The sequence below is a fragment of the Bos grunniens genome, chromosome 19 (assembly GCF_055505025.1).
Source record: "Bos grunniens cultivar Pamir isolate PY7600 chromosome 19, Bosgru_T2T1.0, whole genome shotgun sequence".
Classification (NCBI taxonomy): domain Eukaryota; kingdom Metazoa; phylum Chordata; class Mammalia; order Artiodactyla; family Bovidae; genus Bos; species Bos grunniens.
In genome coordinates, this window is record NC_141183.1 from 58,227,665 (window position 1) to 58,254,802 (window position 27,138).

Here is a 27,138-nt window from a genome sequence, read left to right on the forward strand (position 1 = left end):
GACAGAGAGAGAATCAGAATGATTCAGCAAAAGCACTTCTGGTTCTTGACCCTCTGAAATTTGGGTAAGAAAATAAATGTTTACTGTTTAAGGCTGCAAAATTTGTGGGAATTTATTAAGCAGCAATAGAGAATTAGTACATGAAATCAAGGCTATTGATCACAGTGAATCTCTATTTTTTTTCAAAAGAAAAAAAAGAGTTCAATGAAAGCAATGTAGCAGCTATTCTAGTTTGTAATATTTAAGTTCATTTTTTACTATTAAACATAGGTCTTATACTAATTTTGTTAAATTATAACATGCAAAGTATATGAACTTTTAAAGTGGGATCATGTCAAAAAACCATTGTAAACATGTAACAGTATATACCGACAAACGGAAGATAAGAAGTTGGGTGGTAAGATGGTCAGATTCACTAGATAGTTTCAGTACAGTAACATCAAGATAAGTGGCATTTTGTCATTGAATAGAAGAATGCTGCAACTCTTTCTCTAATGAGAATATAAGAAAAATTTCCCTTGAATGCATTGATATATATAGCAAGTGAGTAAGCTCTGCCTATTTGCATATGTGAATACAAATATTTGTATATACACATATATATATATATATGGAAGTTTGTTAATTCCATGAAACACTGGCTCTAAGAACGCCAGCATTTTGACTATACTTGTTTACACCAGGTAAAACGCTTTCTTCTCTTGTGTCAGAATGTAAGCAGATGACTGACTACAAAGCGTTAATGCATGTGCAGTGGACATGTGGGTGGGTCGGAATATTCAGTGAGGACCGTCTTCATCTAGGTGTTCTCGGGACAGCACTGACAGTTATTCCTTTGCCCGAGGCTAGGCTTCCACCAGATGGAACCATTCAATTTCTGGGAAGACACTGACAGGTGTCAATCTCAGGGAAGAGATTGTATGTACACAGACTATCATGTACTCCAGTGTTCTGGAAAGGTGATTTCAGTCACTGTTCTTTTTAAGTAAAGGTGACAGAGGCAATGACCTGAGTGCATTCCTTGCTATTCTTACCCCAAAGTACGATTCACACGGTAAATGAACTACTCCTACTCAAAAGCTAACACAGTCTATCCAGGCTCAAAATTTTGGTTGGGAGAGTGAAAAGATGAAAAAACAAAAGTCTAAATAGTTTCAAGGAAGACATAAAGTGGATGCTTGCTTATTCGGACATTACTTATTTAGCAACCCATCTGAATGCAGCTAAGAGCTGAGATGAAACCCTCATGGAGATGGCAGTGAGGAGTGAGTGGAGAGGCCTAACCTTGGCTCAAAGTGTATGGTCTGGCTCAGGTGTCATGATACACTCTTTACAGACATAGACTCATTCATTCTGTGAGGAATTCACTCTCTGAAGGGTGACAGTCTTTCCATTTTATAAATGTAGACATTAAAGCACAAAGAGGTTAAGCACACATGCCGAGGTTGTTCAGCAATTCTATGCAGCCACCAGCATTTGAACCCAACTTGCTGCAAATCCAAAGCCCATGCTCTTCTTTTGCCTACACCAGATGGCCTTCCTCAAACAAATGCACTGGCATTAGAACTTACATATTTGATTCACATACAATCCCCTGCAGACTCACACTTTAGGACTGGTGGTGGTTTAGTCACTAAGTTGTGTCAGACTCTGGTGACTCCATGGATGGCAGCCCACCAGGATCCTCTGTCCGTGAGATTATCCTGGCAAAAATACTGGAGTGGGTTGCCATTTCCTCCTCCAGGGGATCTTCCTGACCCAGGGATCGAACTCGGGTTTCCTGCATTGCAAGCATATTCTTTTACACCATCTTTTATGCCATCAGGCACTCAAGGACTATTTACAAGCAATTCAAATTAGTCTGATTATTTGGCATCCTGACTTCCTCAAATAAGAAACTCCTGGGGAAGATGGTAAAGTGTGTAGAGGATAAAAAGGGGGAATGGAGATAAGGAGATGGCCAGGCATGTTGAGAGCAGGGGGAGATGGTAGCTCTGTCTCTATTCTAGCTTATACTGCTTAATATTCCCCTGCAGAACTCACTGAACTGTGTCTAAGACTGATGTTCATAATGATTTTGTTCACTGGCCTTGGTACAAGAAGGCAGGGAAGCATGCAATACTTTTAGAATAAGACATCCATTAAGAATAGTTAAACTAAAATAAATGTTGGTGCTGGATGGTAAGCACCCATTCCTCCATGAGACAAGTATAGAATTCTAACTTAATCAAGATCTCTTTAAAAATTTTTCTGGTCACATGTAAACATACCATGTTAAAATAAGGAGATGGAGAGGTGCAGCATGGGTGCATGTTTTGGGGGGATAGCTTGGACTCAGACAACCCTGGATCTGTACCTTGACTCTGAAATTTTACTACTGCATGACCTGGACAAGTTTAGCCTCTTTTCCACAGTTTCTCCAATTGTAATGGAGAGATAAGGATACCCACCACTATGCTTTAAAAAATCTTATCTCTTTTCTGCTTTTGGTAGGAGTCAAGATTAAGGTCAAGGAGGAGAACTCCCTAAGAAATGTGTTTTCTATGACTGGAGTGGACTACACAAATGCAGTGTCTCTTTCTATTTCTTCAGAGACTGAGCTAGATCTCAAGGCAGTCAAAGAGCTTGCTTACTTCTCTTTCCTCCTCTCCTTGGATGCTATTTTCCTTTGCGGCAGAAGCGCAGCCTGAGGCTACTGTTCCAGCCCGCAAAGGACAGTGGCTTAAACCTCTGGGTCCCAGGCAACGGGGCACACTCACTCTGATCCTCTCACACTCACGTCTCTCTCCCCCTCATCTTCTTTGGTGGTGGGTGACGGTGCCGTTAGAACCCTTCCCTCACAGGGCACTGGGTAGGCTCTGACACAGCTGCATGTCAGGATACTGACAGATGGCTAAGGCGCAGCTGGGGTGAAGGAGTTCCCCACTGGATCCAGACCCCTTTACTGACATTTTTCAAAGGCCTCTGAATTAAGAACCCTGGTTTACAGTGAAGGCTAGTTTGCCTTCCTTTGATGGAACACTTCTTTTGGGGATCTTCCAGGATAGGCATGGTTGAGAGCAGGATGCAGCTCACCACCATCATATCATCCTATTAAGAGCTGAGCAATGCCCACTTTCCACATTGTTAGGAAGATTACATGATACAATGCATAAAAAAAAAATACCTAACAGATGCTTGGTTGCTAAGCATCATCCCCCATCGCTACATTTTTTCCTGTATGCGTCACAAAGTGAACATAAGAAAGAAAAGTGAAGTGAAACTTGCTCAGTCGTGTCTGACTCTGTGACCCCATGGACATTCTCCAGGCCAGAATACCGAAGTGGGTAGCCTTTCCTTTCCCTTCTCCAGGGGATCTTCCCAACCCAGGAATCAAACACAGGTCTCCCACATTGCAGGTGGACTCTCTACCAGCTGAGCCACCAGGGAAGCCCAAGAATACTGGAGTGGGTAGCCTATCCCTTCTCCAGGGGATATTTCCAACCCAGGTCAAACCATGGTCTCTGGCATTGCAGGCAGATTCTTTACCAACTGACATAAATTTGAATGTGATTTTTCATTTTCTTGCCATCCCTACACAATAGTGATTCAAGTCTTTCAGGAATAAACACACTTAAAAGAGCATATTGAAGCAAAATGTTCCTTCTGGAAGAGTTATGATTTGGGAAGTGACCCTAAATGTAATCTGTACATGGAATTCCTGAGTTCTTTGCTCCCGAAGTCCCTTTCTCCTTCATGTGTTACAGGCTACACCTTTCCTTTGTTAATTACTTTTTGCTAGAGACCAAAAGAAAAATAAATCAAGAAAATACTTTGCCAGCTTTACCCCTAGCTTTTCCTTAAATGTTTTTAAAATATGAAGCTTTGGAATTTTCAATGTTTTAAATGTCATACAATTTTTCCTGTTCTTTTTTCCAGCATGATGTTTTCTCCATATTGTAAATTAATGATGACTGTCTTAGAAATCTATTGTGTTCAGAATTTTACGGTAGGTGCTTAACATTTAACAACTCTACAAAACACGTAAAATCCCCCTTATTTTTTGATGAGAAAACTGAGATGAAGAGAGATGTGGGAATCTGTGTAAAATCACAGAAGTTAAGAATTCAAAATGTGGATATTGCTTAGAAAACTACTTGTACATTTGAAAGAGCAGCAAGGACACATCTCTCTTTTCCTCCCCACGTGCATATCAAGGATCATTTGCTTAAAAAAAGGCCATGTAAAGCTGTAGTACAGATACACAATGGAGTATTACTCAGCCATTAAAAAGAATACATTTGAATCAGTTCTAATGAGGTGGATGAAACCGGAGCCTATTATACAGAGTGAAGTAATCCAGAGAGAAAAACACCAATACAGTATACTAATGCATATATATGGAATTTAGAAAGATGGTAACAATAACCCTGTATACGAGACAGCAAAAGAGACACTGATGTATAGAACAGTCTTTTGGACTCTGTGGGAGAGGGAGAGGGTGGGATGATTTGGGAGAATGGCATTGAAATATGTATAATATCATATATGAAACGAGTCACCAGTCCAGGTTTGATGCACGATACTGGATGCTTGGGGCTGGTGCACTGGGACGATCCAGAGGGAGGGTATGGGGAGGGAGGAGGGAGGAGGGTTCAGGATGGGGAACACAGGTATACCTGTGGCGGATTCATTTTGACATATGGCAAAACCAATACAATATTGTAAAGTAAATAAAATAAAATTAAAAAAAAAAAAAAAAAGAAAGTCTCTTGAGATCTGAAGAGTCGGTTGGGAGTCCCCTTTGTGTTCTCCTAACTCCAACTCTGAAGTGAGAAGAGTTACCCAGAGCACACTGGAAGCACAGCCGGCCAGCAGCTAGAAAACGCATTTCTGTCAAGACTTTAAAAGAAAGGTCTCTATCAGTGACAGTCTAGTACAGCAGAAAGAATCCTGGTGGCAGAAGACTTGGATTCTCTTTTGGTTTGGTGATTTAGTTAGCTGTGGATTTTTGGGCAACTACTCTAGTACTTATTTTCTTCATCTATACATGAAGGATGTTCTGAGACTCCACTGAGATGGGATCTGTTCTTATACCGTCTCATTTGTCTGTTCAGTTATATAGTGAATGTTTTTCTTCCCTATTAAGTAAATTCCCTAATATCAGAGAAACAGTCTATATATTTCACTATAGTATGGAATATTGCCTGCCACGCAGCAAATGCTCAAAGAATCTTTGCAGAATGAATGAACTGTGTATACTGTAAAGCATGAAAAATGTTGATTGTTATTAGTATTATTGTTAATGTTTTAAGACACAAAACAGATTGTTTCAATAGATATTAACTTTGCATAAATATTAATACTTTTAGCCAGAAATGAATTCAGGTAGTAACATTTAGGTTTAAATGACAGTCTTGTTCCAATTTTTTGATGTTTCCCTTGAATTAATTATTAGGTTTTATCCTCCCTAAATGATATTAACATTTAAATCACATGAGATGAAAATGGTGAAGTTTCATTTCTTGTTACTAATTTTTGTAACCTCCAAGAGGGTTTCTTGGTTTTACTGATTATTCTGCAACTTCCAGGTTCTCTCCAGATGTGAAGAAAAATGCTTACTTGGTTGGGAGGCTTGTACTTACTTGATGAAGTACTTGATTCCATCTGCTGTGTAAGCTGCCTCCCACCCGTAAGGTAGACCTACAGTGAAAGGAAACAAAAAACACATTTAATAAGATGGTAAAGATAACTTTATTTCCTGGGCACAGAATTCCCACTGCTTTACAATTATTTGATGTTTCTTGTATAAAATAATTGTCGAGAAGGAGGAATTAAAACAATTCAGATGAGCTTTCATATTCAGCATCTTAGAACACAATAAATAAGTCTTCAGCTAACAATCTGCTTTAGTTGCATTAAATGGATTATGACTTGTCATTTACATGTGGTGAGCATTTTTGTCAGCAGGATTCACGCCAAAACTTGTGGTGCAGCGGATGGTTTTTGCCTGGAGGTAGAAGGATGGACAAGATGGCCTCTGCTTATCTATTTGGGCTCAAAGTTTCATTAATTGGCTCCCTTTACATTCTTTCGCTCAGTTCTACAGGGAATTGCTATATGAGTGCCAGATCAGCAGGGGTTTGCAAGTAGCTCTTGCACAAGACAAAATACCTTATGAATTTTGAAAGCTTAGTAAATTGATTTACCTTGGATTGTGGTATTTTATTTTGTTAAGAATTTTGTGGACTAAACATAAATGGCCAAATAATTTGCTAAACTTAGCTTCCATTTCTGTAATGGGGTTGAGAATAATTAGTCAGATGTAAAGAAATGCAGGTTGAAGTAAGCAAGCAATTATTTGACCATATTTCTATAAATGAGTACATTTTTATCCTCATCATGCCAACAGAACAGGTTCAGGTTGAGGTAGCCCCTTCTCTTACATTCCAGTTACGGGTAGGTCGGCCTTCTCGGGTGCCGCCAGTGGTAAAGAATCTGCCTGCCAATATAAAAGGTGCAAGAGACATTTGATCTCTTTCTGGGTCGGGAAGATCCCCAGGAGAAGGAAATGGCAACCTGCTCCAGTATTCTTACCTGGAAAATTCCATGGACACAGGAGCCTGGTGGGCTACAGTCCATGGGGTTGCAAAGGGTTTACTGCTCATACATGGGAGGTACTCCTTTAGAACACAAGGTTTCCATCCCTTGGCTCCACCCGAGTACTATTAAGGGTTGTAATTGGATCAGTCTTTGGTACTGACTTATCAAGTCTCCTTTGAAGTCTCCTCTGCCAAAGAACAGACTCATGGCACAGGTAGCTTACTTCTTTAGAAAGTAATTAAGCTATAACAACAAACCATTGACTTCACTTTCAAAGTCTCACAAGCAGCAGAGCAAAAATCAGGAAGAGCAACTATAAATGAAATAAAATCTTACTCGATCACCATTTACTTTGAATTCTTTGAGAACAGCTCTAAGTATGCTGTTTTTATAACTAAGAAAAACAGAACAAGCTTTATATTTACCTCCAATCTTTTTAACACAAGTTGTATAAAATAAGACCTTGGCCCAAAATTCTATAATTATTTCCTCTGCAGATTAACACAGGCCACCTAGGAGTTTCTTTTACTTCTTAATGAATAAATGTTTCTATTTTAAGCAGAAAATAAGCATTTCTGGGGACTCATCATGAGCAAATGACTGGTTTCTTAAAAGCCCCTGAAGTGACACTGAATACATCTCTGCTAGTATTCATGGCCAGCACACATTCAGTCAGACAGGCCGTGATCAACCGCTGTTGCTGCTCCAGTTCATATAGATTTATCTTCTTTACGCTTTCTGCATCTTTTGTTACAGATCACTTCATTCTTCATTGACAAGTCTCTCACTTGAAGGGAAGAATCTGATGACTATACACAAAAACCATGCTTTTATGACAAAAATGTTCAGAAATGCCAGGAATGCTAATCAATAAGGCAAAGACATGCTAAAAGTAGAAAGTCATTCTAATGTGACTAAGATTTTTCTTTAAATGACTTGTCTGTCAAGTGCAGTTACAGTCATATTTCTCATCTTAAATCACAAGTCTTTTTTTTTTTTTAAACGAGGAGAAAAAATATGCATACTTTAAAGATAGTATCTTTTAATCCATAGGACCCTTTGAAATTTGAGATTGACACTGGGATACCACATCCCCATGCCATCTAAATAAAGTTTCTGTCTGATTATTTTCTTACAATTATTACAAGAACTATAACTTCACAACAGATTTATTAAAGGTACCAGTTCATATCTATATAAGTCAAAATGATTATCAATGACTGTAGCCATCAAGATATTCTTGTGAATTAAATAGTATTTTAGAATAAATTATCTGTTCTGAAAAAACAGTATTTCCTTTTAGGAAACAGCATAGTTTCTTCTTTTTCATGCAGGTAATACAGTCTGAAAAAACAGACTTGGGTATTAAAGTGATAGCGGCTATATTTCAGTAAGAGTTCATTGATGGAAACCACAATCACTGTCCATTTATAAACCAAAACCCACAATATACTGATAAACCAAATATCCTACTTTATAGAGAAAGGGCACTTTTGATTTCTACAAGCTTATATAACTATGATGGATTCAATTTTCCCATAGTAAAGGTTTTCATCACTTCATAGTAAGTGATTTGGGTATAAATACAACATATTATCTAGATACTTTTTGATAATTGTTATATTAGCAATAGACCCAAGGCATTAGAATTTTTCTACATTCCCCACATCTTAATACTTGCAAATATATAATGCTCTTATTTTCCTTTTCTTATTTGCTTTAAAACTGTTAAGACAACTATTGTTTCTGACTGCAAGTATTTGTTTATGAACCCTCACATAACATTCTTTCCCTCACAGATCATTTGTTCCAGTGTACTCTTCATGAGTACTTTGCCAAAGTGGAGTCTCCTGCAAATTCAACTTAGAGTACCGGCTGTCGCCTAACACTCCGTGTATCCAAAACCAAACTCCTCACACGTCCATACAAAATAGCTCCCTTCCATTTCCCCAGTCCACTTATGTATTAAAGTTCTCTTTGTCATATTTGGCCCATTCATTAAATATTTATTGATCATTTTTTGTAATTGATTAATTTTATATGTTCAGCATTTTGCTTGGTGTTCGATAGATAATGAATAACAAATAAACTTGGACCCTGGTCTTATGGAACATTAAAAAAGTAATCATAATTAAAGACATCATAAAAAATAAGAATAAGTACTAGGAAAAAAGTATTGAATACTCTGAAAGAGTAATTCATAGCACAGACAAAAGTTAAACTCCTTAATACATAAATAACTTCTACAAATCAGTAAAAGAAATGACAAATAGGAGTCTGTAGAACATGTAGAACATTCAAGACATGAACATACTTAAAATATGAAAATAAGCTTAATTTCACTCTTCACAAGAAAAATACAAATTAAACTATTATGAAAGGCCATATTCATCATGTTAGTGAAGGGTAAAAAGTAGTGTAATAAGACATTGTTTTGAGGGTATGAAAAGGCAATATTCTCATATTGATGGGTGTATAAATATGATCACATATGTATGGGAGATGGAGAAGGCAATGGCACCCCACTCCAGTACTCTTGCCTGGAAAATCCCATGGACGGAGGAGCCTGGTAGGCTGCAGACCATGGGGTCGTGAAGAGTGGGACACGACTGAGCGACTTCACTTTCACTTTTCCCTTTCATGCATTGGAGAAGGAAACGGCAACCCACTCTAGTGTTCTTGCCTGGAGAATCCCAGGGACGGGGGAGCCTGGTGGGCTGCCGTCTATGGGGTCACACAGAGTTGGACACAACTGAAGCGACTTAGCATGTATGGGAGAATCTTGTCAAGATCTACCTAAACTTTAAATGCCAATAACAATAGTTCACAATAATGGAGTGGCCATATGTTGGACACTTGTTACACATGTACTGACTTTCTCATGTCTCACAACAATTTTAATGGTCCTGTTATTACTCTCATTTTACAAATAAAGAAACAGGCATGGACAGCTTCCATTACCGGCCCAAGGTTACACAGCTGGCAGATAGTAGAGCCCAAACTCTTAACCACTTAGGTTGAAAAATGTTAGCTGCTCAGTTGTGTCTGACTCTTTGTGACCCCATGGACTGTAGCCCATCAGATTCTTCTGTCCATGGGATTCTCCAGGCAAGAATATAGGAGTGGGTTGTCCCTGTGATTAGTAAATTCACATAGTGAATCTAGGGGATCTTCCTGACCCAGGAACTGAAGATGAGTCTCCCGCATTGCAGGCAGATTCTTTACCATCTGAGCCACCAGGGAAATGCCTGAACTGGCTCTATATGATCCGGCAGTTCTTCTAAGAATTTATCTTACAGATAGCCTTTATGTACAAGATAATTAATTATAAAAACAAAAGATTGAAAATCTAAATAACCACCCTTGGGGACTGATTAAAGAGAACATGTCAGGTACGGGGATACTGTCCAGCTGTGAGGAAGAACGAGGAAGTGTTTTATGCACAGTTTGGAGAAAGGGATGAAGGAGGAAGGAAGAATCTCTGGAATTGCTGGAGTCACCCGGGTACAGATGTGGGCAAGAACGCCCTAGGCTGCAGTGTGACAGGAAGTGCAAAGGCTCCGGGAGGGTGAAGAGCTCGGCACACCTGAGGGACTGAGACAGCACTGTTACTGGAGGGTGGTGAGCGAGGGCGAAGGGCAGCGACAGGAGACTGGGTGGGGAGACAGGGTTTGCAGGTCCTGTGAAAACTGAAAATTTCTTAAAAGGGAAGCAGATCTGCTGCTGCTTAAGATGAGGAAAACTGCGAGAGAATGTTGCTCTGACCTTACACGGGGAGGGCCGCACAGCTCAGAGACTGGCTCCTCACTGAGTGACCCTCAGCTGACCTGGATTCCAAAGGGTGGTAAGCCCCCGTGAGAGAAGACGGGCCATGTGAACTCATTCTCTCTTGGCAGAGCACAGGAAGAAGTGCTGCCATAAAAGGAGGCAAGAAGAAGACAGCTAAAACTGTAATCAACCTGTAAAGCCTGCTTATCGGCTAGCAAGGTAGTTTGGTGTCCCCAGAGCCCTAGATACAAGAGAGCCTGCTTTCTCTCATGAGAAAGACTGAGGGTGGGCAGGAGACCTCAGAGGGTCTCTGGGCGGTGTGGGTGCACACAGGACCCGCACAGGTTCAAGGGTGCAGCAGGCGTATCATCCACACCCTGGATTCTCCTCTGACATGAAGTAATAGCGGCTGCAGCTGGAGAAGCAAGGGCCACTCCAGCTCCCACACCATGGACAGGACTTTGTGTGACACAAGGCTGCTCATCTGTTCTTGGGGGCGGGGCAAGGAACTGTCACAGCCCCAGTCCCCCACAAGGCTGCAGGAAACTGCCTTTGCCCTGGGGGTGGAAACCTGGTGTCCACCCTGCACTGACACTGGTCACCGGAGAGGCAAGGGAAGGAGACCGTCCACATCTGGAGCCCCGCACTGATGCAAATGAAGCACAGTCTGACCTCCACAAGGTGGGGGCAGGAAGCCCACCTGAGCACTCAGCAGCTCGCTAACAGGGACGGGAAGGCTGAGAAAGTCCTGCCCCTGAGACTCGGGCATAGAGCCTGCCTAAAGCCCAGAGACTGCAGTAGGAAAGCCAAGAGCCCCTCCTACAGCCTCCATTTCCCCCATCCACCGCTCACCTGGCACCAACTGGCACCGAACTGCCTGCTCTGGGGGAGGGCGAGAGAGCAGACAGGAAATATGTGCTGAGTTGGCAACAGGTATACTGAGGGCCCCCACCCCCAGCACCCAGCCCTCACTGAAGCACAGGAGGACAGCAGACAGGCACTGGAGGAATGAGAAGCCTGCGGCAAGCTTCGCACAAGCCTGGAAATAAAACGCAAAACCAGCCTGCCTACAAATGAGGGTGAAGAACCCTCCCCACACTAAAGGCCTGACACAGAAGACAGACCCGTATCTGAGTTTAAATAACACTTGCCTCAGTCCCTATAGTTTTGTACCTTCAGTGAATGACAATCAAAATTATGAGACACAGAAAAGCAAGAGGAAATAAAAAGATCCATTGCCAAAAGATAAAATCACAAACAGAACCAGATCCAGAGACAATGCTGAGCTTTAAGGTAACTACCCACTAAAAGATCTAGTGGAATATAGTGAATTATGGTTGTGTGACTGCAGGGTTGCTCACTACATGGGTATTACATGGGTATATTATGCAGAAGGTAGAGACTGAGCTTGTTGAGGCCCAGAGTCTTGTTAAATGATGGGATGGAAGGAGAGAGCACCAGGTGAGCTGAGGGAATGTGTAAGAATGATCGGAATAACGGGCCCCAGACTTTAAGCTGAATAAGAAGATGAGAACGGTGGAAGCTGAAGGACAGAGAAAGCACATCTCACTGAAGATAGTAAACCATGTTTTGAGTGGAAAGCTGGGAGGTTTGAGTGGGAGAGTCAGGAGTCTGAACCACTGTCGGCTGGTGCCAAGGACTGTGGTGGGAATGGAAGACCACAGTAATCCGGGCAAAAATGGGCACTGGACAAAATGAACTGGGCGGTAAACGTGGTGGACTCACACAGATGATGGCGGGAGCTGGGACGGGGAAAATGACGGAGAATGAGAACTCTAAAATACAACAAAGACAACGGCATCGGTCTCGGAGAGCTCAAAAAAAAAAAAAAAAACCCAAATCTATCTGAAAAAACATTTGCTAGTGTAATTGTTATAAAAACTCAAACACATTTGACTTTTAGCATCTGATATCTTGAGAAAGGGCTTCCCATAAGGCACTAGTGGTAAAGAACCTGGCTGCCAATGAAAGAGACGTGAGACCTGGGTTCGATCCCTGGGTCAGGAAGATCCCCTGGAGGAGGGCACGGCAGCCCCCTCTAGTGTTCTTGCCTGGAGAATCCCATGGCAGGCTACAGTCCGTAGGGTTGCAAAGAGTTGGACATGGTTGAAGTGACTTAGCACGCACGCACCATCTTGAGAAAAAGAGAAAGGAGAGGGAAAAAAGTCGGGGAAAGGTGGCTATGAGAAAAAAGAGAGAGAATCTCTAACTCACAATTAATGAAGCTTCACTAAAGAATGTAACATTCATCACATAGTGAAATTTTTTTTGCAGTCACAAAAAATCTGAATCTATATGTAATATTCCTCAACTATAAACGGAAAAACCACTGGAAAGTAATAGTCTTGTGGAGTCTGTATGACAGTGAGAGTAGCAGTCATCTTGCCTAGCTGACAGGGTTATCATGAGGCTCTTATCAAAGAATATATAACTATGCAATGATATACAAAAGGAGACTGCTATTACTCAGAGTAAGAAAAATAATAGCTCTGTCTTCATCTTTTATGGTTCTACAGACATAGAGTATTCTGGACATTTAATACAGGAAAGGTGTTTATCTACAGGGGAAATCTCTACTAATATGCTGCGATATTTTTTTACAATCTTCTCTTAATACAGGAAATCATATCATCTCTATTTCACTCATGCTAACATTTAGTAAAAGAATAACAGAAACCGGTGGGACAATCTGACACTCACTGCGTGGTGTGATGATAAATGTACAACAATGAGATTTTGGGGGCAGAAGGATCCCTAATTTATAGTATTTACTGATTTCTGTGGTGTAAATACTCCTATGAATGACTGATTTCAAGCTACTTATGTGATGTCAATGAACTACAGAGTTGGGAAGAAATGAGTAGTAGTACCCTACAATGTAGATTTCCCAGACATAAGAGATATAAATAACTTCAATAACAAAGATAAGAAAAATAATTAGGAAGTGGTAAGTTTTGAGTATTTATTTTTCTTTTTTAAAAAATATTTAAATTGAAATTTTAATGTAATTTTTAATTGTTAACAATGGTTATGTTTCACAATTAGCTCACAAAATTCTTATAAGCTGGTTCTAGCCAGCTCCAGTTTAACCACTGTGGAACCCATCTCTTATCTCCCTGGTCCTAAGAGAAAATTCCAAAATTCAAATAGAATAGATGGAAAATACTGTTTTGTCCAAAAGATGATTACATGAAACCAATCGGTCTCTAATAATGTGGAGAATCACTATTCTAACAATAAACTATGTATTTATCAGATGTTTTATAAATTTATAAAAATATTTTATAAATATTAACTCAGTTTATTCTAACAATCAGTTGAGATAGGTGCTATTATTGACCTCATCTTACTGAGAAGAAACTGAAGGAATAAAGAGGTTTAAGAACTTGCCCCTTGTCATACTGTTAAAAATGGTACGGTCACAATTTGAATCCAGGCAAAGTGGTGCTAGCCTATACTCTTAACTATTGTCATACTGCTTCCATTTCCTTAACTTTGTTAGCATTGCTAACAATCAATATTTTTAAATGGTCCAAAAATATTTTGATTAATTTTTTGAAGAACTAAAAAAAAAAAAAAAAACCCCAAAACTCTCAACATCTCAAATTCTGCATTATTACCTAGAAAAACACTCTTTTGAAAGAAACTGAAATAATTTTTAGGCTCGAAGACAAAGCAGTCTATTTTAGAGAAATTCTAATGTTAGATTTAGGATTGTACACGTTAATTTGTAGGTATGACCGGCAGTGCCAATTTTAAAAGAAGTATTGCTAATTTTCCTATGAAAAAGGAATCTATTATACTGAGAGATGGTTGTAACCTATAAATAACCAAATAATATAGTATTTTAAGTATAAAAACTTTCTAAGGAAATAATTTATTAAAAAACTATATAGATTTCCTGAATTGTGCTTTAAACACTCCTTAACATTAGACTGGCATAAACTCTATTTTCACAGACAATTTTGGATTTGTGACCTGATTTTTTACACATGGTCATATACATCGTCAGAAAGCGAAGAGGAACTAAAGAGCCAAAGCTATGGTTTTTCCAGTAGTTATGTACAAATGTGAGAGCTGAACCATAAAGAAGGCTGAGCACCAAAGAATTGATGCTTGTGAAATGTGATGCTGGAGAAGAATCTTGAGAGTCCCCTGGACAGCAAGCAGCTCAAACCAATCAATCCTTTGGCCCCCTGATGTGAAGACCCGACTCATTGGAAAAGACCCTGAATCTGGGAAAAATTGAGGGCAGGAGGAGAAGTGTGGGTGACAGAGGATGAGATGGTTGGATGGCATCATCAACTCAATGGACATGAGTTTGAGAGCAAACTCCAGGAGACAGTGAAGGACAGGGAAGCCTGGCGTTGTTGCAGTCCATGGAGTCACAAAAAGTTGGACAAGACTTAGCAACTGAATAACAACAACACACATTATCATTTAAACAAACAAAAAAGCAAATGACTATATAATATAGGAAGATTTTATGTTTTTATATTTGTATGTCTCAAATTCAGGAGTTTAAATGTTAACATAATTAGACAAGTTTTTTCCAATTAGAGGTTACTCACTGAGCAGGTTAAAAGCTATAATATATTAAAGGAACAAAACGGTAAAAATATTCCTAGAAGTCATCTGGTGGTTCATAGTCCTCTTTATCTTGTCACTCTTTCTGGGCAACTACTACCCTAATACCCACGTAGGAAGATGGAAAAAGCTAACATTTATTTTCTACATTTTTTTTCCCAACAGATGAAAAAAAGGCAGTTATTTTTACAGTTAAAACCATGGGGTGATTTTCCTGAACTCTGATATGCAGACATTCGAGAAGCCAGCTGAAATGTTCTTTCCTATGTGGCTAGCTTTCATCCCATGACCCAGACTGAAGACGAGAATGTGGGATTTCACTGGGTATTGTCTCTGGGCATTCAGACAATGCTGGGGGAATGATCTGGTTTAGGTTTGTTTGGCTTAAAATCAATAACATAGAGTAGACTTCATTTTGTGCACTAATAGAACTTGGCATAAAACATACTGAAACTTTCTTCACTAGAGATCTCTCTGCATAATCAAGCCTAAATGTGTGTGTGTTCCTAATTACTTTTAAGTGTACAAAGATAAACAGGATTTCTTTAAAGCACTACCACTGTTACAATAATAAAGGTATTAAGAGGTCAGTGGCTGCTGAACATGAATTAATCCACATATCAGAAGGGAAAATGAACTGCATCTTCTCCTTTCTTCTCCATTCAGCAAGACTGAATTCAGTAACTAAGAGTGGCAAAGCTGCTGTCAAGTAAGCTTGACTACCTCTGGTTAATGACAACATATTATCAGCAATATGTTAGGTAGTCTGAATTGGACACTATTATTTGTCTGCAACTAACAGTCAGCCAACTTTCTTTTTTTTTAGGCCAACTTTTTCACTCTCCTCTTTCACTTTCTTCAAAGGCTTTTTAGTTCCTCTTCACTTTCTGCCATTAAGGGTGGTGTCATCTGCATATCTGAGGTTATTGATATTTCTCCCGGCAATCTTGATTCCAGCTTGTGCTTCTTCCAGCCCAGCGTTTCTCATGATGTACTCTGCATATAAGTTAAATAAGCAGGGTGACAATATACAGTCTTGATGTACTCCTTTACCTATTTGGAACCAGTCTGTTGTTCCATGTCCAGTACTAACTGTTGCTTCCCGACCTGCATATAGGTTTCTCAAGAGGCAGGTAAGGTGGTCGGGTATTGCCATCTCTTTCAAAATTTTCCACAGTTTATTGTGATCTACACAGTCAAAGCCTTTGGCATAGTCAATAGCAGAAATAGATGTTTTTCTGGAACTCTCTTGCTTTTTCGACAATCCAGTGGAGGTTGGCAATTTGATCTCTGGTTCCTCTGCCTTTTCTAAAACCAGCTTGAACATCTGGAAGTTCACGGTTCACATATTACTGAAGCCTGGCTTGGAGAATTTTGAGCATTACTTTAGTGTGTGAGATGAGTGCAATTGTGCGGTAGTTCAAGCATTCTTTGGCACTGCGTTTCTTTGGGATTGGAATGAAAACTGACCTTTTCAAGTCCTGCGGCCACTGCTCAGTTTTCCAAATTTACTGGCATATTGAGTGCAGCACTTTCACAGCATCATCTTTCAGGATTTGAAATAGCTCAACTGGAATTCCATCACCTCCACTAGCTTTGTTCGTAGTCTAGTCAAGGCTATGGTTTTTCCAGTGGTCAGGTATGAATGTGAGAGTTGGACTCTGAAGAAAGCTGAGCGCCGAAGAATTGATGCTTTTGAACTGTGGTACTGGAGAAGACTCTTGAGAGTCCCTTGGGCTGCAAGGAGATCCAACCAGTCCATTCTAAAGGAGATCAATCACAGGGTGTTCTTTGGAAGGAATGATGCTAAAGCTGAAAGTCCAGTACTTTGGTCACTTCATGCAAAGAGTTGACTCATTGGAAAAGACTCTGATGCTGGGAGGGATTGGGGGCAGGAGGAGAAGGGGACAACAGAGGATGAGTTGGCTGGATGGCATCACCGACTTGATGGACATGAGTCTGAGTAAACTCTGGGAGTTGGTGATGGACAGGGAGGCCTGGTGTGCTGTGATTCATGGGGTCGCAAAGAGTCAGACACAACTGAGTGACTGAACTGAATTGAACTGAACAGTCAGCCTCTTGAGAAACATGTATGCAGGTCAGGAAGCAACAGTTAGAACTGGACATGGAACAATAGACTGGTTCCAAATAGGAAAAGGATTACATCAAGGCTGTATATTGTCACCCTGCTTATTTAACTTCTATGCAGAGCACATCATGAGAAACGCTGGGCTGGAAGAAGCACAAGCTGGAACCAAGATTGCCAGGAGAAATATTAATAACCTCAGATATGCAGATGACACCATCTTTATGGCAGAAAGTGAAGAGGAACTAAAAAGCCTCTTGATGAAAGTGAAAGAAGAGAGTGAAAAAGTTGGCTTAAAGGTCAACATTCAGAAAACTAAGATCATGGCATCTGGTCCCATCACTTCATGGCAAACAGATGGGGAAACAGTGGCAGACTTTATTTTTTTCAGCTCCAAAATCACTGCAGATGGTGATTGCAGCCATGAAACTAAAAGACGCTTACTCCTTGGAAGGAAAGTTATGACCAACCTAGACAGCATATTCAAAAGCAGAGACATTACTTTGCCAACAAAGGTCCATCTAGTCAAGGTTATGGTTTTTCCTGTGGTCATGTATGGATGTGAGAGTTGGACTGTGAAGAAAGCTGAGAGCCGAAGAATTGATGCTTTTGAACTGTGGTGTTGGAGAAGACTCTTGAGAGTCCCTTGGACTTCAAGGAAGTCCAACCAGTCCATTCTAAAGGAGATCAGTCCTGGGTGTTCTTTGGAAGGAATGATGCTAAAGCTGAAACTTCAGTACTTTGGCTACCTCATGCGAAGAGTCGACTCATTGGAAATGACTCTGATGTTGGGAGCGATTGGGGGCAGGAGGAGAAGGAGACGACAGAGGATGAAATGGCTGGATGGCAATCACCGACTCGATGGATGTGAGTTTGAGTGAACTCCAGGAGTTGGTGATGGACAGGGAGGCCTGGCATACTGGGATTCACGGAGCCGCAAACAGTTGGTCACGACTGAGTGACTGAACTGAACAGTCAACTGAGAGTAATAGGTAGACAAACTTGATTTAGGAAAATAGAAACATAAAAAGGGAGAGGGAGAGAAAACATAAAAGGGTACTCCTTAAATTTAGGCACAGTAAACTTGGGCATCACTGACTTGATGGATGTGAGTTTGAGTGAACTCCAGGAGTTGGTGATGGACTGGGAGGCCTGGCGTGCTGCAATTCATAGGATCGAAAAGAGTCAGACACGACTGAGTGACTGAACTGAACTGAACTGAAACTTGGGCAGAAAAAGTGAGCTTAGAGACAGTGGACTGAAATTTCTAGATTCCGTCTCTCAATCTGATTTGGAATCTCATCAAACTCTCCCTGGTCAAAATCTCCTCATGCTTGTCCAGCAGGGTAATCTCCCGAACATTCTCAGCAGTACCTCAGGCTCTTTACCTACCTAGGCCCTCTTAGAAACTTCACTCAACACTTTTTCTACTCACATTTGTTTAGTGACCGCTATCCAAGGACTGGTAAATGGTGACCAGATTCAGAACAGCCCGGGCACTCAAGAAATACTGTTGACTGACTGCAGAAATTTGACTCCTATGAAGGCTGATGTTTCGGGGAATCCAGCACATATTTGAAATTTTATTGTTGTTATTAAGTCCTTTGTACTCACCAGGGGATTTTCATACAAATATTTGCACAACTGTTGCTTGTGGATTTTGACAACAGGATAGTAGAGGACCAACAGACATGCAGTTTTAGAAACACTATCACAGAGCAGATGAAATTAAATCAAGATCATTTATGTTTCTACCCAGAGGGCAAATAATGGAACTCTAAGCATCACTAGTACCTAATCATGTAGCATTTTGCTGTTAACATCCTTGTCTTTAAATTTTTAAAAAATGTGATTATTTGAAAATCTATTAAAGGATTTCACATTACTTTCAAATAAATTTTTTAAAAATCATAAAAACAAAACCTCTTTTGGAGGTTTGCACGTGTGTGTGCATATGTGTTAAATCTTGTGTCAGTTGTGTCTGACTCTTTGTGACACTATGGACTGTAGCCTGCCAGGCTCCTCTGTCCATGGGATTCTCCATGCAAGAATACTGGAGTGGGCTGCCATGCCCTCCTCCAGGGATCTTCCCAATCCAAGGAGCAAACCGCGCCTCTTATGTCTCTTGAACCAGCAGGCAGGTTCTTCCCCACTAGTGCCACCTGGGAAGTCCCTCTTTGGGTATTCACCTTTAAAAAGATTTGTTACATTTTTATCAAATATATTTTTAAAAAGATGCAAAGACAAGCAATAAAAGCACTTTAGCAGAGCAGATAAAATTTTTAAGCAATAGCTTTCATGCAGTCAGATAAACTCAAGACTGATTACATTAAGGAATTATAAACTCAGAACATGTGTACACCTGTGGTGGATGCATGTTGATGTATGGCAAAACCAATACAATATTGTAAAGTAAAAAAAAAATATATATAATAATAATAAAAAATTAAAAAAAAAGAGTTATAAACGCAAATAAAAGAACTTTGCATTTTCTCCTCTTCAAAGAATATTAGTGCTCACAGAATAGTTGACTACCACTTACAAAAGTAAAATATCTGTAGTGTGGCATTTAAAATCTTTTCAAAACACATATCCACAGAAAGATATACTTGAATCTTCACTGAAGCTTTATTCATAATAGCCCCAGATGAAAAGAATTCAAATGCCCATCAAGTGGTGACTGGATAAATTGTGGAATATCAATCAATCAATACTGCTGAACAACACTGATACAATTGATGCACACACCATAGATGAATCTCAAAAGCACTGTACTAAGTGGAAGATGCTACATACTATTTATATGAAATTTTCGAAAAGGCAAAACTGCAGTGACAGAAGGCAGATCAGTGGCTGCCTGGCTCCAGGGCTAACGGACTGACCATACAGGGGCACGTGAACAAGTTCTGCGCTGATGGAAATGTTCTTTAACGTGATTATGGTGGCATTATGTAACTGTATATATTTATCAAAACTCAGTGAATTGCACACTTATTATTATATATAAATTATTCCTTTTAAATTAAAAATAACAGGGAACTTTCCTCAAGACAGCAATAAAAACAACCTCATTAAAAAAAACACTTTTTAAATATAGCTTCAATCTTTTTTCACTTTCATGTCCTAGTACTCTTACTTATTGTCCAGTCTCCTACAAGTATTGACGTCTTCCTTTCTATGGTTCTTCAGATACTGTTCTTTCTACCTGGAATGCTCACCACTGTGGAATATATTCACTCAATGACCACTTTTGAATGAACTTCAAAGACAACAGTCATATACCAGAGTGTCTTTGTCAGGATGTAGGCAAGTCTCTGATTTAGGGACTTTTTCAGTTGGGGAGTGTATCTAGAATTTTTCCTTTGATATGTAATTTACATACAATAAAATGCACAAACCTTAACTGTACATTCACTGATTTTTGACAAAGGCTTACACCTGTGTAATTCAAAACACCATCAATATATGAAATACTACCATCACCCCAGAAGGATACCATTTCTGATGATTTCTACCACCATTCCCCAGACTACCATAATTTTTAGAAACATTATGCTTTTTACTTTTAGAAATTCCATTTAGTTTAATAAAGGATTTCTATTTATCTGCTGAGATAGCCTATCTTTGCATTCACTGTGAATATATTTTCCTTTACTTCATTGAATATAGTTTTAAAAAGCACTTTTATATCCTTTTCCAGCACCTGGATCCTTTGGGAGTCCGTCTCTGTTCTTTGTCCTTTTGCTTAAGAATGTCATACTTTCCTGTTTGTTTTTACATTGAGTAATTGTGTTTTACATTCTGGACATTATGAATGTTATATGGTAGAAACTCTGAGTTCCATTATAATTACTCTGAAGAGTGTTGGTATTTTCAGTTTTGCAGGAGATTTACTTGGTCAGACTCAAGCTATAGGCTCTATCTACCTCTTGGGCAATGACTGAAATCTCAGTTCAGTTTTCTATACCCCCTTGGCTGGACTGTTGCAATCTTCTCTGAGCTTGGTTGGGTCAGTCACAGAGTCGAGTGGAATTTATACACAGAATTTGGGGGCCCCGTATTTGGCTGTCTCCTCTCTAAACTTTTCTTCCCTCACTTTCCATCAGTAAAGTTTGCCTCAAACTTCATATTCTAGTTTTATGTCATAGAGACTTCAGGTTATCAGAGTTTTACTGCCCCATGGGTCCTGTTAGGTCTTGGAGTAGAGTGAGGCAAGCAAGGTGTCCATGGTTCAAAATTTAAGAAGGTGCTTACCCTCAGGCTATTCATGTAAGTGAAGAGTCAGCACCCAAGAGTGAGTGCTCCCTTTAACAGGGTTCTGCTTGCCTCACTCTAGTCCCAGCCCTGGGTCCTGCCCTCAATCTGCAAGTGGAACAAACAAGAAACGTATCCCCAGTTTGTTCTTTCTTCCACTTTTTGACTATTGTCCAGAATCTGCCTGATTTTACTCTCTAGAGGCTTCAAGTGGTTGTTTTTCTGTTTTTCCCAGGGTTTATAATTGAGTTTTGAAAGACAGTCTGTCAGGAGATTATTCAGTCATACTGAAAGTGGAACTCTCAGAATCAAAGAGTTTTTGAGTAGAAAGAGATTTTAGAAATTCTTGATTCAGTTGTCTAATGCTATAAATTGGAGACTGATGCCAAAATAGGTTAAGAAGCTTTATCATAGAGTCAATTATATGGAAGGTCAGTAATTTAACTTCTGATCTAGACATCATCCAATATGCTACTCTGTAATAATGTAACTTCTGTGCAGAGCAAAAAATGTACTCAGACTTCTCTTTCAAATGTAAACAGTATATTAATTCTCAATTATTAACTACTGCCTGCTTAACAGTTTTGCTGTTGTTATGGACTGAGTGTGTGTGTTCCTGCAAAATTCGTATGTTGAAGCCCCAACCCCCAGTGTGGTTGTGTATAGCAGTGGGGGCATCTAAGAAAGTAATTAATGACAAATGGTGTCATAGAGGTGGGGCTTTGATCTGATAAAACTACTGTCTTACGAAAAGAGATTCTGACCCCTCTCTCCCTACTCATGTGTGAATAAAGAAGAGATCATGTGAGCACACAGAAAGATGGTAGCTGCCTACAAGTCAAAAGAAGAGGCCTCAGAATAAAACCTATGTTCCCGGGACCTTGACCTTGGACTTTGTAGCCTCCAGAACTGTGAGAAAAACGTTTCTGTTGTTACTCAGTCTGTAGTATTTCGTCATGGCAGCCTGAGTTAGCTAATACAGTTATAAAAATGGATCCAAATTTTGCACACTGGTAAATCAGTTTACTTGACAGAAATTAGATTGACCACACTGAGGTAAATCCATACTCTTCTTTAAAAGATTTTGAATTATTTAAAAGTAAAATCTGCTAATCAGTACAATAAAAATAAATTTCTTTTGAGTGCTAAACCCATCACTTTAGGTAAATCTTCTGTGAGATGGGAGGGCAAAAAGTGTTTCTAAGACAATTTATCCTATTGTTTGTCCTAGCTTCTTTTTAAGTGCATCTATATCTATCTATTAAAATGAATCAGAGTCTATTCTGAAAATGTCTTATAGAGTCATACTTTCTAAAACAGCAGGTAAACAGGTGTCATGTAAAATGTAAGGCCTGAACACATATTCCTTATTTGCATTTTTCAATCGAACAGAACTTAGTAAGGATCATCAGTATCAAAAGAAGCTAAGAAATATGAGAATTATCTCTCATTTGATCAGTGATGATGATAATTTCTGATAATTCAGTAGAAAAACACCTGCAATTATAAAGTCAATTTTTATTTCTATATATTGATTTGGTTTGACTGATATAGACAACCATACCCAGTAAATCAGATGTCAATTCTGCAAATCTCCCCTTAGCTTTATACCAACATATCCAGCTTTAGGCCCCCAAGCATTTCTTTCCCTTTTATTTAACTATACTAAATTACTGAACAAAAAGAAAAGCTGTTAATTTTGGGGATCCTGATAACAAAAGTGCTTAGGTTGGAGACGTGCCAAATACTATGTTGGAATCTGGGGTTTTAGGACTGGAGCTTCAGCAAACCTTTCTAAAATTATGTATTTGTTTTAATTAATAACAGAAAAGAAGATGGATAACAAACTTAAGGAATTAAAAACTCTCAAATTTGAATGAAAAAAGGAGGAACTAGTGAAATCTCTCAAAGAGATTTTCTAATTAAGAAAATTTATTTTCCCACTTTCATTTACACTTTGATTTGACATAATGATCTTTAATGATGTATTTTAATGATTGTTTGTAATACCTTTAACTAAAAATGTTAAATATTTATAACAAAAACAAGTACTTCAAAAGTGTTTAAATGTTGCTTCTACTTTAGGCAATCTCCTCCTAATCTTAATATTTTAATTTCCTTAGAAAGTCATACACCAACACATACATCTAAATATGTGAATTTACAATCTAGAGAGAAATTTCTGACCAGCTCATGTTTTCATACATTCAAAGTAGACAGAATTTAAATTAACCACCTTCTATTAATTATACAAGTAGCTTAATGGAGTTTAATTCTATTTTCATTTTTAAAGAGTCTTTCATAAAAAAAAAAAAAAAGCCAAATGTTCCAACCACTCTCAATGTTTTGCTTTTCCTCAATACATGTCATGCTCTTTCAACTCCTCACTGCATGTGCACAGGCTATTAACTCTGTCTAAAATTACTAACATTTTCCTTTCTTTTCTGCCTTGTAAACTTCTGCTCATCAAGCTGGAACCAACTTAAAGGGTACTTCCTCTGTGCATCCTCCCCTAATTTCCTTGGCAGGATTCATTTCTCCCTCTTCTGTGGTACTTCCGTGGTTTGTACTAGTTTCTGTCATAGCACGTATCACTCTTTCATGGCAAACATGAGTTCCTTGAGTTTTAAATCTTTGTATCACTTTCTGGCACACAGTATAGTCTTTGGTGCACGGTGAATGTTCAACAATATTTTGTTGAGTATGCACATCCCAAGAAGTAAGATTATCTTCAGATTTGTAAAAGCAAGATTGCCTGAAGCGATTCAGGAAAAGAGGTGCACATTAGTAGGAGCGCTTTCAGCTGAAAGTGACAGACCAGCCAACGACAGGGGCAAACAAGCGGGAGTTAAGCAGCCCAGAGTGTGCCCAGTAATAGCATCAAGGCCTCGGGTTCTACATTTCTACCCCAGTGCAAGCTTGTAGGTGCAGGGCCTCCAAAGCTATAGACGTATCTATACTGAAGACAGGAAGAAAGGAAAAAAAGTGGTCTGAGCTCCATCTGTCCTTATTCGTTAATCAAAAGCTTTACGGAAGTCCCTAAGCAGATTTTCGTTCATATGTCATTGGCCAGGAATGGGCTACCCTGAGGAGCAGGAGGTTCAGAAAGCAAGTACCTGGCTTTACAGTTTCTGCTGTGACACACCTGGTAGGACAATCAGTCTGCCACAGATGACAAAACAAAAACAACAAGAGGGTGGATTAAGGTTAGGTAAGAGAGCAAGGCCTGTCAGACTGAGTGTGCCCGAGCCCGTGGGGACCTTAGGGTATCAGCGCAAATAGTTAATAAGTCATGTTGCAATATTTTCTCAAGACTGTGTTGCTTATAGTAGAGAAATAATGAGATATCTGTTTCAACCTTGTATCTCAAAGTTTTTCAGTGCTGTTAAATTATGACAGTTTTTCTTTTATCTTCTAGTCACTACAATACCCTTTTGGTTCCATTGCTGCCATTCAAAATTTCTCAGAGCCAAATCTTAAGTGTTTCATTCCTTGTAAATGCTTGCCTGATTTTAAAACAATTTCTCTCATTGTTCTTTTGAGCTACTGGCACTTTATACCATTCATAAAATAGTTAATATGAAGATATTTAGCATTATGATAATTTGCATAGTTATTTTGTTCCCCTTCTTCCATATACTGCTAGCTCCTTGAGGGGACTGAGTCCTACTAAAACATATTTGGTTCCAAAAAATTTACTTTCTGAGTTGAATATTTAATTCATTTCCTTTCATTTGCTTAGTCAGATGCTTAGTGTTGGTGGGAAGGAAATGGAAGGCAAGACTAACCTGAATAAGAACAAGGCCCCTTCTAGCCTATGGTGACATTAAAAAGAACAAAGGAAAAAAAGGTCCCATTATGGGTTGGAAATGTGCCAGTGCTAGAAAACAGCACCTCCTCTGAGTTGATGCAACTCAGGTGTGGGTCTTGGAAGGCTGGCGGCCTTGTGAAAATCATAAAATGGCACTTCTTCCTCTAGGATATGTAGTGCTCTACCTCAAAATCCAGGTGGGCAAACACAGCAAGGATCGTATCTCAGTCCCCCGGAACCCCTCGATCTTTGCTGACTGCACAAAATGCTCATGTTCTGTGGCAGACATACAGAGGGGTTTCAGCAGTTTCATTTTCATCTAATATATCTACAAGTTTTATATGATTTCTCCAGGCTCTGTAGTGATGGGAAACACAGGATAGGTCTGATTGTCCAAAGATCTTCTTCAGAATTGAGCCCAAGTTCGTCTTCTTGTTGTGTTTCAATCTGATAGCCCAAAGACTTAACTTCTGATGCTATATAATACTCACATCTCAAAGCACCGTGCATATCTCTGGAAGGAAGCTACTTGGTCAGCAACACAAAACTAACAGAATGATATCTAACTATTTACAGCTAGGGATCACAGACATTGTACTTATTAGACATCTGTGCATATGTACAAAAAAACAGTATTTAAAAATCCAATAAATCAAATCTACTTTAAGGATATAATTTATGGAGACTTGCCTGATGGTCTAGTCATTAAGAATCTGCATTGCAATTTAGGGGACACAGGTTTGATTCCTGGTTGAGGAACTAAGATACCACAGGCCATGTAGCAACTAAGCCTACACATGGCAAATACTGAAGTCCACGTACTCGGGAGCCCACCTGCCACAACTAGAGTTTGTGCTGCAAGCAAAGATTCTGTGTGACCCAATGAAGATCCCGCATGTTGCAACCAAGACCCAATGCAGCCAACTAAATCAATAAATATTTATCAAAGTAAAACCTAATTTATAAATTCTGGGAGTCTTCATCTCTATTTCCCCCCCTGGATCACTGTCCTTTATTATACTCTATTTTATTACCTCCTCAGTTTAACCACTTGGCATCCCACACTGTTCACAATTTGACTATTAAATATGGAATTTTAATTTGAAAATATTATTCAGTTCAGTTCAGTTCAGTCACTCAGTCATGTCCGACTCTTTGCGACCCCATGAATCGCAGCACGCCAGGCCTCCCTATCCATCACAAACTCCCAGAGTTTACTCAAATTCACGTACATCGAATTGGTGATGCCATCCAGCCATCTCGTCCTCTGTCATCCCCTTCTCCTCCTGCCCCCAATCCCTCCCAGCATCAGAGTCTTTCCCAATGAGTCAACTCTGCATGAGGTGGCCAAAGTACTGGAGTTTCAGCTTTAGCATCATTCCTTCCAAAGAACACCCAGGACCCATCTCCTTTAGGATGGACTGGTTGGACCCCCTTGCAGTCCAAGGGACTCTCAAGAGTCTTCTCCAGCACCACAGTTCAAAAGCATCAATTCTTCGGCGCTCAGCTTTCTTCACAGTCCAACTCTCACATCCATACATGACCACTGGAAAAACCATAGCCTTGACTAGATGCACCTCTGTTGGCAAAGTAATGTCTCTGCTTTTGAATATGCTATCTGGGTTGGTCATAACTTTCCTTCCAAGGAGTAAGCGTCTTTTAGTTTCATGGCTGCAATCACCATCTGCAGTGATTTTGGAGCCCAAAGAAATAAAGTCTGACACTGTTTCCACTGTTTCCCCATCTATTTGCCATGAAGTGATGGAACCAGATGCCATGATCTTAGTTTTCTGAATGTTGAGCTTTAAGCCAACTTTTTCACTCTCCTCTTTCACTTTCATCAAGAGGCTTCTGAGTTCCTCTTCACTTTCTGTCATAAGGGTGGTGTCATCTGCATATCTGAGGTTATTGATATTTGTCCCAGAAATCTTGATTCCAGCTTGTGCTTCTTCCAGCCCAGCGTTTCTTGTGATGTACTCTGCACAGAAGTTAAATAAGCAGGGTGACAATATACAGCCTTGACGTACTC

General features: G+C 39.5%; 1 protein-coding gene across 10 annotated transcripts in view; it reads right to left on the bottom strand.

Annotated features, from left to right (window-relative positions):
- STXBP4 (syntaxin binding protein 4) overlaps positions 1-27,138 on the bottom strand; it is a 232,909-nt gene that overhangs the window by 22,422 nt on the left and 183,349 nt on the right. For 9 of the 10 annotated variants that reach the window (XM_086360922.1, XM_086360925.1, XM_086360929.1 and 6 more), the window contains one exon: positions 5,625-5,682. In XM_086360922.1, the coding sequence (XP_086217048.1) occupies positions 5,625-5,682 (58 nt within the window). Of the gene's footprint in view, positions 1-4,234; positions 4,882-5,624; positions 5,683-27,138 lie in introns of those variants that run through there. The other variant, XM_086360923.1, reaches the window with a different exon arrangement.